Consider the following 13,555-nt stretch of genomic DNA (forward strand, 5'->3'; position numbering starts at 1 on the left):
GGGTTAGGACCCTGGGCCAGAGCACATGCCATGGTCGTTTGGATGTAAAAAGGAAACACGACTGTATTTTTTCCCTGATGGTTCCGGGGTCATGGCCTTTACGGAGGGTGCTATGTGCACCTTACACACATCATCTCTGCTGAAGAGCTACTGCTCCCGTCTTAGAGACGGGGAGGGCTCTGCTTCCACATGTTCTTTCTCAGGGGCCCCCGGAAACAAGAAGGAAACTCACTCATTTCGCCCACGTGAGGTTTATTCTCGAGCATTTAGGACGCGCCCACTGTGCCAGCCATTATTCAGACACAACAAAAAGCCTGGGTCCAAGCTCTGGGGGGATCTGGGAGATGAGACACAGACACGTGGGGAACTAGATGCCTGGGCAACATTACTTGAGCTCACACCCTCCCACATCCTCCCACACCAAGCCCATCCCCGCCATGAGCACAGGCCAAGGGAATGAGCCGGAATTCGCAGATGCCCACTGTGACCACCAGATGGCGCCTGTAGGCTGCCAAATCAGACCGGTCCTAGGAGACCAGCAGTAGGTGACGTCACCTTGGGTCATTTTTGGGGGGGGGGGGGGGCAGTGCCTGGCAAGCTAAGCAGCTTGAGGGAAGGGAACCAAGCGTGAGTATGTTTAGGCGCCCATGACTAGGTGGGCAGAGAACCTGGAGGGGACGCCAATCAGAGACCAGGACAAGGTGGTCACAGTGAGGGATCGCATGAACAGGCAAGCCCCCGACCTGCACCTCCCAGCGCCCAGGCCCTCCGGCCCCAGGGGCGGCGCTAATCCCTGCCCATGGTGTAGCCCTGGATGGCGCTGCTGAAGTAGGCCGGTGTGTTGCGCTCCGGGTGGAAGAGGATCAGGTAGCACTTGGGGCCGAAGTAGCCCAGGCTAATGCCCAGGAGGTTGAGCACAGTGACCAAGAGGTCCAGGAAGGTGACCAGCACCCCCTCGTAGACAGACATGAAGGTGCAGAGGGAGATGGAGGAGGTGAAGTAGAAGGTCATGCAGAAGGTGATGAACTTGGCCTCGTTGTAGTTGGTGGGCAGCTCCTTGCCCATGTAGGCGAAGCTGAAGCCCACCACGGAGAGCAGCAGGTCCAGGCTGGTGTTGACCAGCAGCCCCTTGCTGTAGTCGGGGTTGCAGGAGAGGATCATGATCTTGGGGTCCCCGGGGTCGGCGCGGGCGGTGGGGCCGGTGGCAGTGATCACCTGATTGGTTGTCACCATGGCCACCTTGAGCGCTGTGATGGCCGCCACAAAGACGTAGGGCCCGTGGTAGCGAACCCAGTAGCCATAGGCGCGCGGGAGGCGGCGGGCCATCTTGAAGACGTAGACGATCTGGAAGGAGCGCACGGCGATGCAGGAGATGCAGATGGTGAAGCAGAGGGTGAAGAAGGTCTGGCGGCAGAGGCATGTGACGGGCGTGGGCGGCCCCACGTACGCGGGGACCATCAGGTACGCCACCAGCAGCGATGTCAGTATCAGGAAGCACATGGGGCCCCCGGCCGAACGGACCATGGGCGTCTGGAGGTGCCTCCAGAATATGGCCAGGGTGGCCAGGGTGCCGAGGAAGCCCAGGGCCGCCAGCAGGACCACAAAGATGGTGAGTGCGTTGTGCCACTGGAGGAAGATCAGGCGTCGCTTGAAGCAGGAGGTGTCTCTCCTGTGGGACCACTCGTTGCTTGGGCAGGGTTGGCAGTCAAACTCATCTATACAAGAGGCCCCCGGCAATTCCCGTCAGCCGAGCCCACCCTCCCAGTACCTCCATCCTCGGGGCCTGCACGGGGCCAGGCTCCGGGGATGGAGAGAGGGAGTGAAGGACGACCCCTGTGGTCATAGCCATCACTCACTGAGTTCCTTTACCCACTGGCTCATCAAATGCTCACAGCAAACCCATTTCACAGATAAAGGAAACTGAGGCTCAGCCAGGGAAGCTCACAAAGCCAGTACTTTACAGAGGCAGGATCTGGACCACAGTGTCCTTGACTCGGAGCCGAACAACTATAATTCCTTCCTTCCAAGACCTCACTCTCCGGTGGGAGAGATATTCAACTATTTATTCAGAATTCATTCAGCAAATATGTTTTTGAGCACCACCCACTGTGATAGGCCCCTGAGGCCACAGAGATGCCTAAGCCCCCCCCCCCCCCCTGCCGTCAGGCTCTCCGCAAGTTGGGAGAGAAAGGCCAGCAAAATCACTGGACACACTTGTTGGGCAGCTACTCTTCCCTGCTCTCCGCTGAGCACACAGTAAGTGCTCTGATTGGTGGACAGATGCACCCATTTAATTTACTAATCAGTGAAGCCATGAAAAAAATAATTTGAGCCCCAGCTCCGAATTGTGCTAAACACTAACATGGACAGAAAGATGACATTGCCCCCCACCTTCCTGGAGTTTATGATCTATAGGGAGAGATGTCAGTTCATTCTTCTAATCAAGAAAATCATCCAGGACCTATTCACTGAGCAACCATTGTGTGCTCTGACCTACACTAGGCACTTAGGAGGCCAGAGATAAATCATATACAGACAGTCCTCGGGTTATATCGGACTCGACGTACATCGTTTCGTGGTTACGTCGCCATCTCCCATTTATTTATAAAATAAAAAGTTCCGTCATTTCGACGTATGTACATATGTGCTTTGTGTTTTTTATTATTTATTTACCACAAGTAAAGGTCAGGAATTGTTATCTTTCTTTTAAATTTTTTTTACTGTTTCACTTCATTACTGCTGTGTATGTGCTCCATGTGAGTGACGTAGGTGCTTATGTAGGTGGGTTCCGACTTACGGCGAAAATCGCATTACGTCGCGCCGTAGGAACGGATCTCCGACGTAACCCGAGGACCTACTGTACTGTCCCTGGCTTCCAGAAATGTTTCTTCTGTTGGCAGAGCCACCCACCCACCCATCCATCCATCCATCCATCCGTCCATCCATCCATCACCCGGTGGGCGCTCCCTGGCCTGACATCCCTGGGCCGTGCACTGTGTGTGTGTGGATCCAGATCAGTTTCAGCCCCACCTGGTTGGGTGCTGTTCCTTCTCCCTAAACCACCTGCGCTGGAGATGGGGAGATACGAGCGGAGTCAAATATGGCCCCTGGCACGGGACACTTACATTGCCTCGGGGAGACCAGCCAAGTGGGGAGGGGCCCGGAGACCCCTGGCGCAGGACAAGGGCAGGGCAGGGGTGCCAGCCTGCAAGCCGTACCTTCAGTTTTGTTGAGGAAGGTGCCAGGGGGGCAGTCGAGACACTCAAAGCAGCAGGGGTGGATGCCCACAGACTTCTTCTTTTGCCCAGGTTGGCAGTCCTTGGAACACGTGGACACGGGGACCTGGAGGGAGGAGGGCATGAGACACTGAGCCCTCTTTCCCCTCCTTCTGAGGGACTCCCCACCCTCCCCCGCCAGCAGGAGGCTCAGGGCGGGAAGCCTGGCCCCGGTCTGCAGGGAAGGGGTGCTGGGGTCCATTAGAACTGGACCTTTGTAGGGAGCCTTGCCTGCCCAAGACCTCACTGCACCCACCCAACTGTGGAGACAGATGCTCGGAGGCTGCTGAGAGGACAGGATGTGACTCTGGGGCTGCCGGCAGCCACCTTGTCTCCAGGGCAGAGAACACGCCCAGGAAGAACCTGGAGAGTGAGACCCTGGATCCATCCGTGCCCAAAGCCTCACTTCTTCCCCTAGAGCAGCGGTTCTCAACCTTCCTAATGCTGCGACCCTTTAATACAGTTCTTCATGTTGTGGTGACCCCTAATTTCATTGTTACAAATTGAACATAATTAAAGCATAGTGATTAATCACAAAAACAATATGTAATTATATATGTGTTTTCTGATGGTCTTAGGCGACCCCTGTGAAAGGGTCATTCGACCCCCAAAGGGATCGCGACCCACAGGTTGAGAACAGCTGCCCTAGAGTTTTCAGTGATGCGAGGCAATAAATTAACGTTTTGTTACATCACTTTTGGTCACTTCCAACAGAGTCTGAGAACCCCTGCCTGCAGGGAGGGGCAGGTGAGCAAGAACAGGCAGGCAGTGACCATGTCTATTGTTTTTGCTGCCGTATTTCTAGAACCTAGAAGGATACCTGGCACAGAGGAGGCCTCTAACGATTGCTTACTAAGGGAAGGAATTACAAGTAGGGGAACAGTGAGAGCAGTGGGGTAGGGGAGGGGCGCGGAATGACCTGTGTGGGAAGAAGGCATATCTGGGCCTGGCTGGGATCGAGATGCACAGGCAGAGGGTGGGAAGGGGGGAAAGCCTTCTGAGGCTCATCCCTGGGACACTAACAATGGAGGGGAGATGGGGGGCAGCCATGGTTCTTGAGTGTGGAAAGGGCTGGATTAGATTCGGGTTGTATAAAAATCATTCTGATCAATGTTCCGAGAGTGCACAGAATAAGGGCCAAGGGCCCAGACTGGGGGTGGGGGGTGGGGGGTAGGACAGCAGAACCACTCAACCCCGGCCCCTCAGAAGTCCCCTGTCTTCTGTACCCCCCCAACCCCCGCGTAGTCCCTGTAACCTCTGACACCACAGTGACAGCCAATGGTAAATAAAGCCTAACTCCTACCCAGATAAACATGGAATCTCCTGCAAAAGATTTCTTTACCTCAGTTCCTTTTAACCAACACGTCATGCCTGGCCTTCAACAGAAACATGGCAAGGCATGCTACAAGACAGAAACAAATCACGGTCTGAAGAGAGAAACAAGCACCAGGATGAGACTCAGGGATGTCCAAGACTTGGGAATTATCAGACCAGGAATGTGAACTATGATGAATAGGCCAAGACTGCGATTGCAAAAGTGGGCAACACACAAGGACAGATGGGTAATGGAAGCAGAGAAGTGGAAACTTAAGAAGAATCAAAAGGAGATGCTAGGATTTTAAAACCAACAGTGTGGTAACAGAAGTGAAGAATGCCTCTGATGAGCTCACCAGTAGGCTTATAGCCAAGGAAAGAACCAGTGAGCTTGAAGATATTTCAATAAAAACCTCCTCAACTGAAAAATAAAGAGAAAAAAAGAGTGTGGGGGAGGGGGGAGGGGGGAGATGGGGAACAGAATATCCAAGAACTATGAACTATTACAAAAGGTACAACAGACATATAATGGGAATACCCAAAGGAGAAGAAAGACAGCAAGGAACAGAGGAAATATTTGAAGGAATATTGGCTGAGAATTCTCTAAAATTAATGACAGATCCAGGAAGCTGAGAACACCCAGCAGGATGAGTACCCAAAAAATCTGCACCTAGGTCTATCATATTCAAAGCACACAAAAAAACAAAGACAAAAATCTCAAAGCAAAAAAAGTCAGAGGGTGAGAAAATGCCAACAAAATGGTTACTAGAGAAAAAGAAGGACATTTTATAATGATAATAGGGTCAATCTATTAAGAAGATATAATAGCCCTGGCCAGTTTGGCTCAGTGGATAGAGCGTTAGCCTGCAGACTGAAGGGTCCCAGGTTCGATTCTGGCCAAGGGCACATGCTTGGTTTGCAAGCTCAATCCCCAGTAGGGGGTGTGCAGGAGGCAGCCTATCAATGATTCTCTCTCATCACTGATGTTTCTATCTCTCTCCCTCTCCCTTCCTCTCTGAAATCAATAAAAAATATATTTTTTTAAAAATATAATAATTATAAACATATATACATCTAACGAGAGCCCCAAAATACATGATGCAAAAACCATCAAAATCAAAGGAGGAAATAGATGATTTAAATATCATAATCCACAATAGTACTTAAAGACTTCAATACCCTGTCTTGATGGCAGGTAGAACAATCAAACAGAAAATAAGTAAGGAAATAGAGGACTTGAACAACACAATGACCAAGTAGATCTAACAGACATATACAGGACACTCTGCTCAGCAACAGAATACATCCTGCTCAAGTTCACAAAGGTCATTTTCCAGAACAGACCATGCGTTTGACCATAGATTAAGTCTCGACAGACTTTTAAAGATAGCACACAAGTTATAAATGAAGTTAGAAATGCAACACAGGAGGAAGACAGGAAAATTCACACATTTTTAGATGTTAAACAATGCTCTTAAACAACCTATGGATCAAATGAGAAGTCGTAGGGGGAATTAGAAAATACTTAGAGATAAATGAAACTGCAAACACAGCAAAGCAAGGCTAAGGGGAAATTCATAGCTACAAATGCTCATGTTCACCAACCAGAACATCACCTAGATATACCACATCTTTATCCAGCCATCTATTGATGGGCAGTTAGGTTGCTCCCATAGCTCAGCTATCCTATATAATAAAAGCCTAATATTCAAATTGACCGAACTGTGGAACAACCGGTGGAACAACCAGTTGCTATGACGTGCACTGACCACCAAGGGGCAGACACTCAATGCAAGAGCTGCCTCCAGCCTGCAGGCCCCAGACCAGCCAAGGCGAGTGCTGGCAGGGGGGCCCCAATTGCCCTGCCAGTCACCCCGCAGAAGGAGGCAACTGGCGGTGGCAGCAGGGGGCGGGGCCTGTGAGTGGGTGGCACCAGGCCAGCCAAGGCAGATGCCAGTGGGGGCTCCCCAATTGCCCTGCCAGTTGCCCCACAGATTGGCCCTGATCGCCAGCCAGGCCTTGATCATGAACCGGGCCTCTAGTTGTAAATCATGCTGCAAGGAGCATAGGGATGCATGTATCTTTCTGAATGAGTGTTTTGGATTTCTTCGGATAAATACCCATAAGTGGAAATTCTGGGTCATAAGGTAGTTCTGTCTTTAACTTTTTGAGGACCCTCATACTGCTTTCCCTAGCAGCTGCACCAATTTGCAATCCTAGCAGGAGGGCACCAGGGTTCCCTTTCCTCCACATCCTCACCAACACTTGTTGTTTGTTGATTTATTGGTGTAAGTAGCTTAGAGGAAGTCATACTGGAGAGGGTGGGCCCTGCTCTAAGCTGATGAATGTCCTTACAAAAGGGAGAGGCATGGAGACAGATATACCCACAGGGAGAGCACAGGCGAAGAAGGCAGAGGTCAGGGTGATGCTGCAGAAGCCACGGAAAGCCGCCAGGAGCCAGGAGAGAGGCGGGAAATGGGTGCTCCCTCCCAGCCCTCAGAAGGAACTAACCCTACCAACACCTAGATCTTGGACCTCCAGCCTCCAGGACTGTGAGACAATACATTTCTGTTCTCTTCAGTATTTTTTAATCCTCACCCAAAGATATGTTTTTATTGGTTTGAGAGACAGAGTGAGAGAAACATCCATCAGTTGACCCCTGTACACGCCTCCACCGGGGATGGAACCCACAACCTGAGTATGTGCCCTGATCAGGAATTGAACAGCCAACCTTTTGGTGAATGGGATGATGCTCCAACCAACTGAGCCACCTGGCCAGGGCTACATTTCTGTCCTCTAAGCCCCCCAGTCTGTGGTGGTGTGTTACGCCAGCCTTAGCAAACAAAGACACCAAACCAATTCACTCCACAAAAATCCCCAAGGAGCCTGGACCAGCAGCTCTGGAACCGGGGATAGAGTGTGAGGCAGGAGGAGCATAATGGGGTTTTCCAGTAGCTTTGAGGTCCCTTGATCCCCTCCGCCACAAGGCTGGGTTTCTACCCCTCCCCACACCAGCAGAATTCTGACAGCGTATTATCTGAGGAGGATTAAAAATGAAGCTTTAGGTTGACAGCTGTCGGACACATTTAAAGGCATAGCTACTGTACCAAAACCTGAGTACTAACTGACAGGATGTAGCCTGAATGCTGTACAGAGGGGACCTTCACCACAGACATGCTGTGTGGCCTTAGGCAGGTCATGCAACCTCTCTGTGCCTTCGGTTTCCTAATAAGATAGGAGAATGGTTGCATCTATTTCCTAGGTTTGACGTGAGAATTGAAGTCCTGAGCACACACGTGTCCAGTGAATATTTACTTTGCAGAGGTCCTGATCCCCAGGGTCCCAAGAAGCCAGAAAGCCTTGAACTTCCAGTTCTCAATCATTGGTGTAAGGACAGGGCCCCAAAGAGGACACCCACAAATAGAGACCCCCACGAGCCACGGGACATGAATCTCGGGTGTCCTCCTTGATAAAAAGGGCCCTGGCCGTTCCAGCATAGGCCCTGCCATGGCCCTGAGAGCTGACCGTGCCGTCGGGGGTGTGCCAGGAGACTCTGCGGACGTCCTTCAGCTGCCGCTGCTCGGGGTGGTAGGAGGCGATGGTCTGGAATGGGTTCTGGCTCCGGTTCCAATGCCACTGAATGACCTCCAGGGGCATGGGCAGGTCCCCTTGGTCGTCGAAGAAGATATGGTGGTCCAGGAGGGTGAAGTTGACCTTCCTGATCTCCTGGAGCAGCTAGAGGGGCCAGGCGACAGGGACATGGAGCTGGCATCAGAGGTTGGCCAGACCTGGGAGCAGTCACATCCCATTGGCCTTGATCTTCACACCTGTGAAATGGGGCCCTAGGACTTGGTCAATGGGGCGTTTGGGAGGCAGTGGCTGAGAGCTCTGGCTCTGGACTCGGATACCTCTGGGTTTAGGCCACTTGCTCTGAGGCCTTGGACCTGTCACTTAACCTCTCTGAACCCCAGTTTTTTTCCACAAAATGAGAGCAACAGAAACCCTATCTTCTGGGCTGTGAGGCAATAAATAAGTTAATCTATGTTGGGGGCTTAGAACAGTGCCTGAAAAATAGTAAATTGTCACCTCCTATTGAGGATTTGCTAATATTCCTTTTCTCTGGAAGTCCCCTTGGCCATCCCTCTGGAACCTAATGCCTGGGGACCACAGTCCACGCCCTTTCTCATCTTAAGAGCTGCTGGAATCTCCCCTGCCCTCCAGTCTCCCCCACTCCATCCCCTTCCTCTCAGGATGCAGACAAGGGGACAAACTAGAACACGCTTGGGACTGGAATTCCGGGGCCTGAATTCCATCCTGGCTCTGTCCTCAATTTGCTGTGTGACTTTGAACAAGTCGTTGAACCTCTCTGGTCTGATGCTGAACGGGCTTCCAACTGAATCTGGCTCCTAGATTTTTTTCCTCCATAAATAGGAGAGTCTATTGGGGTACAAGTTGGGGACCCAGAGCTCACCTCACCTTGGGGACTGACAGGCAGACAGAGAGACAAGGGAGCTGGGCCCTGGCCTTCTCCCCAAAGAGGCTTTCGGACTCAGGACTTTCCTGCTGGAATGTCCAGCTGCTGCCCTTTCCCTGCTTAAATCCTGCCCCCAACCCCCACCCCCACCCCACACAGCTGCAATCCTGACTTCCTGCTGCACTCAGCAGGGACAGATCTTATTAGCTGCCCTCGTCCCCTCCCAGGATGAAGGTCTGATTCTCTCGCAGTGCCCAGCCAGGGCCTAGCGCGTAGTGGGTGCTCAGCAAATGGGACTGGGTAGCCTGGTTGCTATGATCGATATCTCTTTGGTCTCCACTATTAGGGGATTGATCCTTCATCACAGCTACTGCCAACCGTGGCTGGGAGAATGCCTGCAAGGAGAAGTGGGAAAACCACAGTGGGATGGGCCGGACCTGGGTTCAAAGCCATGGGTTGCCGTTTACCACTAAGCGTTCATGGGCAAATCACTTAACTCCCCATCCCTCCGCTTCCCTGCTTGTCGGTTATCAACCTCATAGGATGGCCGCGAGGTAAGGTAGATGTGTCCTGGGCACTCAGAACACAGGAAAGCACCCATGATAATTTGTATGTTATTAATGCAGCAGGCACATAGTAAAATCGTGTTTACCAGCTGGCACCAGAATTCCTTTTAAAGAAAAACTGCATTAAACACACACACACACACACACACATACACACACACACACACACACTTAGGACTGCAAGGTTAGACTGTGAGGTTATGGGGTAGAGAGGCACAAATAAATAGAATAAAGGGGAGATTTCTAAAGAACTAACTAAATTACTCAGTTAGTGAAGTGGCCGGGTATTCGGTGAGGGGTGAGTATCTAGAAAAGTGAGGAAGGGAAAAATAAAGAGCGGCCAGAGACACGGGTTGGGGGATTGGCTGAGCCCCAAACTGTGAAAACCCCAGGGAATGGGCTCAGCACAGGGGTGTCTGGTAGCAAAGGAGAACGTGCATATCTCCGCTGTGAACCCCTCTGCTCCCCCAGATCCTCAGTAAAGCCTCCTCCCGGGAGGGCTGGGTGGTGGAGGAGTGTGAGAGTCAGAAAACACAGGCTTAAACTCTGAATCAAGGTGACGCAGACCTGGGCAGTGATCCCTAAACCTGAAGCCGCGCCTAGAGAGCTGATGGGAGCCCACAAGCCCATTCCCCAGCCCACCCCCACCCCTACCCCCACCCCCACCCCCGACCCTGGAGCAACCACAGGGGGCCCTGGGGCCTCCACTATGAGCAGGTTTGCTTCTACAGAATTTGACCTGAACCTCCAGACAGACTGACTGTCTTGGGTGGTGAGGATTAAATTAAGGAAGAGGGACTATTGTTTTGGCACCATGTCCCATGGCCTCTCCACCCATTGGCCCAGAACCCACTGGGGATGGAGAGACAAGCGCTCTCCATGGCAACCAAAGACTCTGCGCCTGCTCCGTGGCCCTGGCTTTCCTCACCCGCCAGGGATAGACCACCTCCTTGGAGCAGTGGGTCTGGCTGCAGCCGAGGAGGCTGTGCAGCGCGTGGGCCACGGCATAGACGGCAGAGTACACGCTGTAGGCCACGCGCTCGCCGGAAAGCGTGAGGATGGTGTTGAAGGACTCGAGGGCGTCCAGGCAGGCGTCGCACTCCTGGTTGCAGGTGGCGCTCCAACTGGGCCTGTTGGACGCCGGCGTCCTGGCCTGAGCCCGGCGCACACGGAACTCGCTGAAACCCGGGATGGACACGCTCTCGGTGGTGATGCCCAGGAAGGTGCCCGTGTGGCTCAGCTCGGTGAGGTTGTGCAGGGCCAGGTCGATGGCCCAGGACTCGGAGGCGATCCACACGATGCCGGTGAGGTTCTGGCGCAGCACCTGGCGGAAGAAGTGGTGCAGCACCAGGTCCGGCGAGAACACGACCACCACGCGCGCCGAGCTGTGCCGCAGCTTGTCCACGATGGCCTCCCAGGCGCCTGCGCTCCTGCGGCGTCACCACCTGGCTGGGCTGCGGCGTGGGCAGCACCTCGTGCAGGGCCACGCAGATGTCGTGGCGGGCCAGGTGCTCGCTGAGCAGCTGGCTGTTCCCGCGGCCGTAGTCGTCGCCGCTCACGAGCACAACGATCCAGTTCCAGCGGAAGCGGAGCAGCAGTTGCACCATGGCCTCGAGGTGGTGGTGGGCGCCTGGCACCGTGCGCAGCACCGCCGGGAAGCGCTGCTTGTCGCGCAGGTCGTCGCTGATGGCGCTGAAGGTGATCTGCCCGAGGGGAGGGGGCCGTTTAAACCTGCAGTCCACCTCTACCCACTGCCAGTCCATGACATGTCCCATCTCCCATACCCTAGGGCAGTGGTCGGCAAACTCATTAGTCAACAGAGCCAAATATCAACAGTACAACGATTGAAATTTCTTCTGAGAGCCAAATTTTTTAAACTGAAACTATATAGATAGGTACATTGTTATTAACTTAATTAGGGTACTCCAAAGGCTTAGGAAGAGCCACACTCAAGGGGCCAAAGAGCCGCATGTGGCTCACGAGCCGCAGTTTGCTGACCACTGCCCTAAGGGTCTTTTCCTTTTATCCATTGCACTTCTCAACCTCTAACATCCTAAACCACTTATCTATTTACGTTTACTGTCTGTCTCTCCTCCCTAGAAGATAAGCTCTAAGTTCCCATCTGTATCCTCAGAGCCTACAACAGTACCTGGCATAGTAGGTGCTCAGCAAATATTTGTTAAATGAATGAAAGAATGAATTCATTTGGAGTAGATGTTTCACATAAGAATATGAACACTTACTGAGCACCTACTATGTGTCAGACCCTGTGCTAGATGCTTTACAGAATAAAAACAACAGCAAAGGCCCTAGCAGGGTAGCTTGGTTAGAGTGTCGATCTGATACACCAAGGTTGCAGGTTTGACCTAGGATCAGGGCACATACAAGAAACAACCAACAAATGTATCAATAAGTGGAACAAATCGATGTTTCTCTCTCTCTCCCCCCTTCCTCTCTCTAAAACAGCAAAAATTACAGAATTTGTAACTACCTACTGTGTGCCAAGTCCAGTGCTAGCTACTTTTTAATGAATAGATATTTTACGCCAGTTCTGGACTAGGCACTTTCAATCATGGTGATGATAACAGTGATAATAGTAGTAATGCCAATAGCACTTTCTTGAAGACCTACTATGTGGCAGGCTCTGTGCTAGGCAACTACACAGGACAACATTGAGCATTTTCTGAGTTTCCATTCTTGTGCAAGATGCTCTACATCAGTGGTCGCCAACTTTCAGACAGCACAGACCACACCGTTGGCAACCGCTGCTCTACATAACAACAGGAACATTATTGACCACCTACCGTGTGCTAAAAACTCTTGCATAGGTTAAATGCTTTAATCATCAGACAGTCCTGAGATAGAACTATCCTCTCACTTTGCAGCTGGGGAAACTGAGGCTCAGAAGACTTAAGAGATTGGCTCAATGGGCACGACTCAGAGCCAAGACACACACCCAGGTGTCTGCCTCCAAAGCCTGAGCTCTCAACCAATAGGCCAGGCTGCTTGCCCAGGATTGGGGTTGATGTCCTGCTTCTGCTCTCCCCACCCACATCCCCCCGATGACTGGGGGTGGGGGGGAGGGAGCCCTCTGGACAACCACACCTCTGTCCCCTCCCAGCCCCTGCTCCCAGGGCCCAGGATCTCACCTGTGGAAAGGAGAAAAGAGGGAGAGGAAGTGGGCCACAGTCATGGTAGCCTCAGAGTTTTCAGGGCCAATGACGGCCACGACGCGGGGCACGTAGTGGCTGTAGTCCTCCTGGATGGGCAGGAAATAGTCCTCCTGTGCCAGGAAGTAGAGCACGGGCTGGATGTTGTTGGAGACGTAGCAGATGTCCACCATCTCGTAGCCCAGCCGCACGCCAGGCAGCAGGCTGCTGTGGTTGTTGATCTCCTCCACCGCAAAGTGCATGGCCTGCATGAGCTTGTAGCCCAGCGCCTTCACCTCGTACCTGGAGGGCCGCAGTGGGGTGGGAGGCAGGTCCAGAATGAGCGGGGTGGGCAGGGGAGCCAGCCTGCTGGTCCTACACGCCAAAGGAAAGCCAAGCAGGCCTTGCCCAAGAAAGAGAGACTCCAGAAGGTTCCGGCATTTTTACCACCTCAATGACTCTGTACCGCATCTCTAGGATCATCATCATCCCTATGACCACCTCTGACATTCTATCTCTGTAGCCACCGTCAATCATTGCCATTGCCATCCTTACCACCATTTCTCTGGACTCTGTCACCATTCTACCAGTGTCCACCAGTGTGGCCAGCATTACCCACTATAATCTCCATCATCACTAACACCACTGTCACCATCATCACCTACTATCCATGTTACCAATATCATTGCCACTACCACCACATGTCTGTGATCACCATTACTAATACTATCATCACCACCACCATCATCATCACCATCAATATGCCACCATCATCAG

At 52.4% G+C, this 13,555-nt stretch overlaps 1 protein-coding gene across 1 annotated transcript; it reads right to left on the reverse strand.

Moving 5' to 3' along the window:
• Nucleotides 1-235: 235 nt before the first annotated feature.
• Nucleotides 236-13,218, reverse strand: LOC102427736 (taste receptor type 1 member 2-like; the record flags this gene model as incomplete). Its single annotated transcript, XM_014450101.2, is given in 6 exon segments — nucleotides 236-1,715; nucleotides 3,219-3,342; nucleotides 8,115-8,324; nucleotides 10,558-11,043; nucleotides 11,045-11,343; nucleotides 12,792-13,218. Coding segments are annotated over 6 exon segments (2,475 nt in total), but the record flags the coding sequence as incomplete, so codon positions are not given.
• Between the last annotated feature and the right edge of the window lie 337 nt (nucleotides 13,219-13,555).

This window comes from Myotis lucifugus, unplaced genomic scaffold (assembly GCF_000147115.1).
Source record: "Myotis lucifugus unplaced genomic scaffold, Myoluc2.0 scaffold_1730, whole genome shotgun sequence".
NCBI classification, from domain to species: domain Eukaryota; kingdom Metazoa; phylum Chordata; class Mammalia; order Chiroptera; family Vespertilionidae; genus Myotis; species Myotis lucifugus.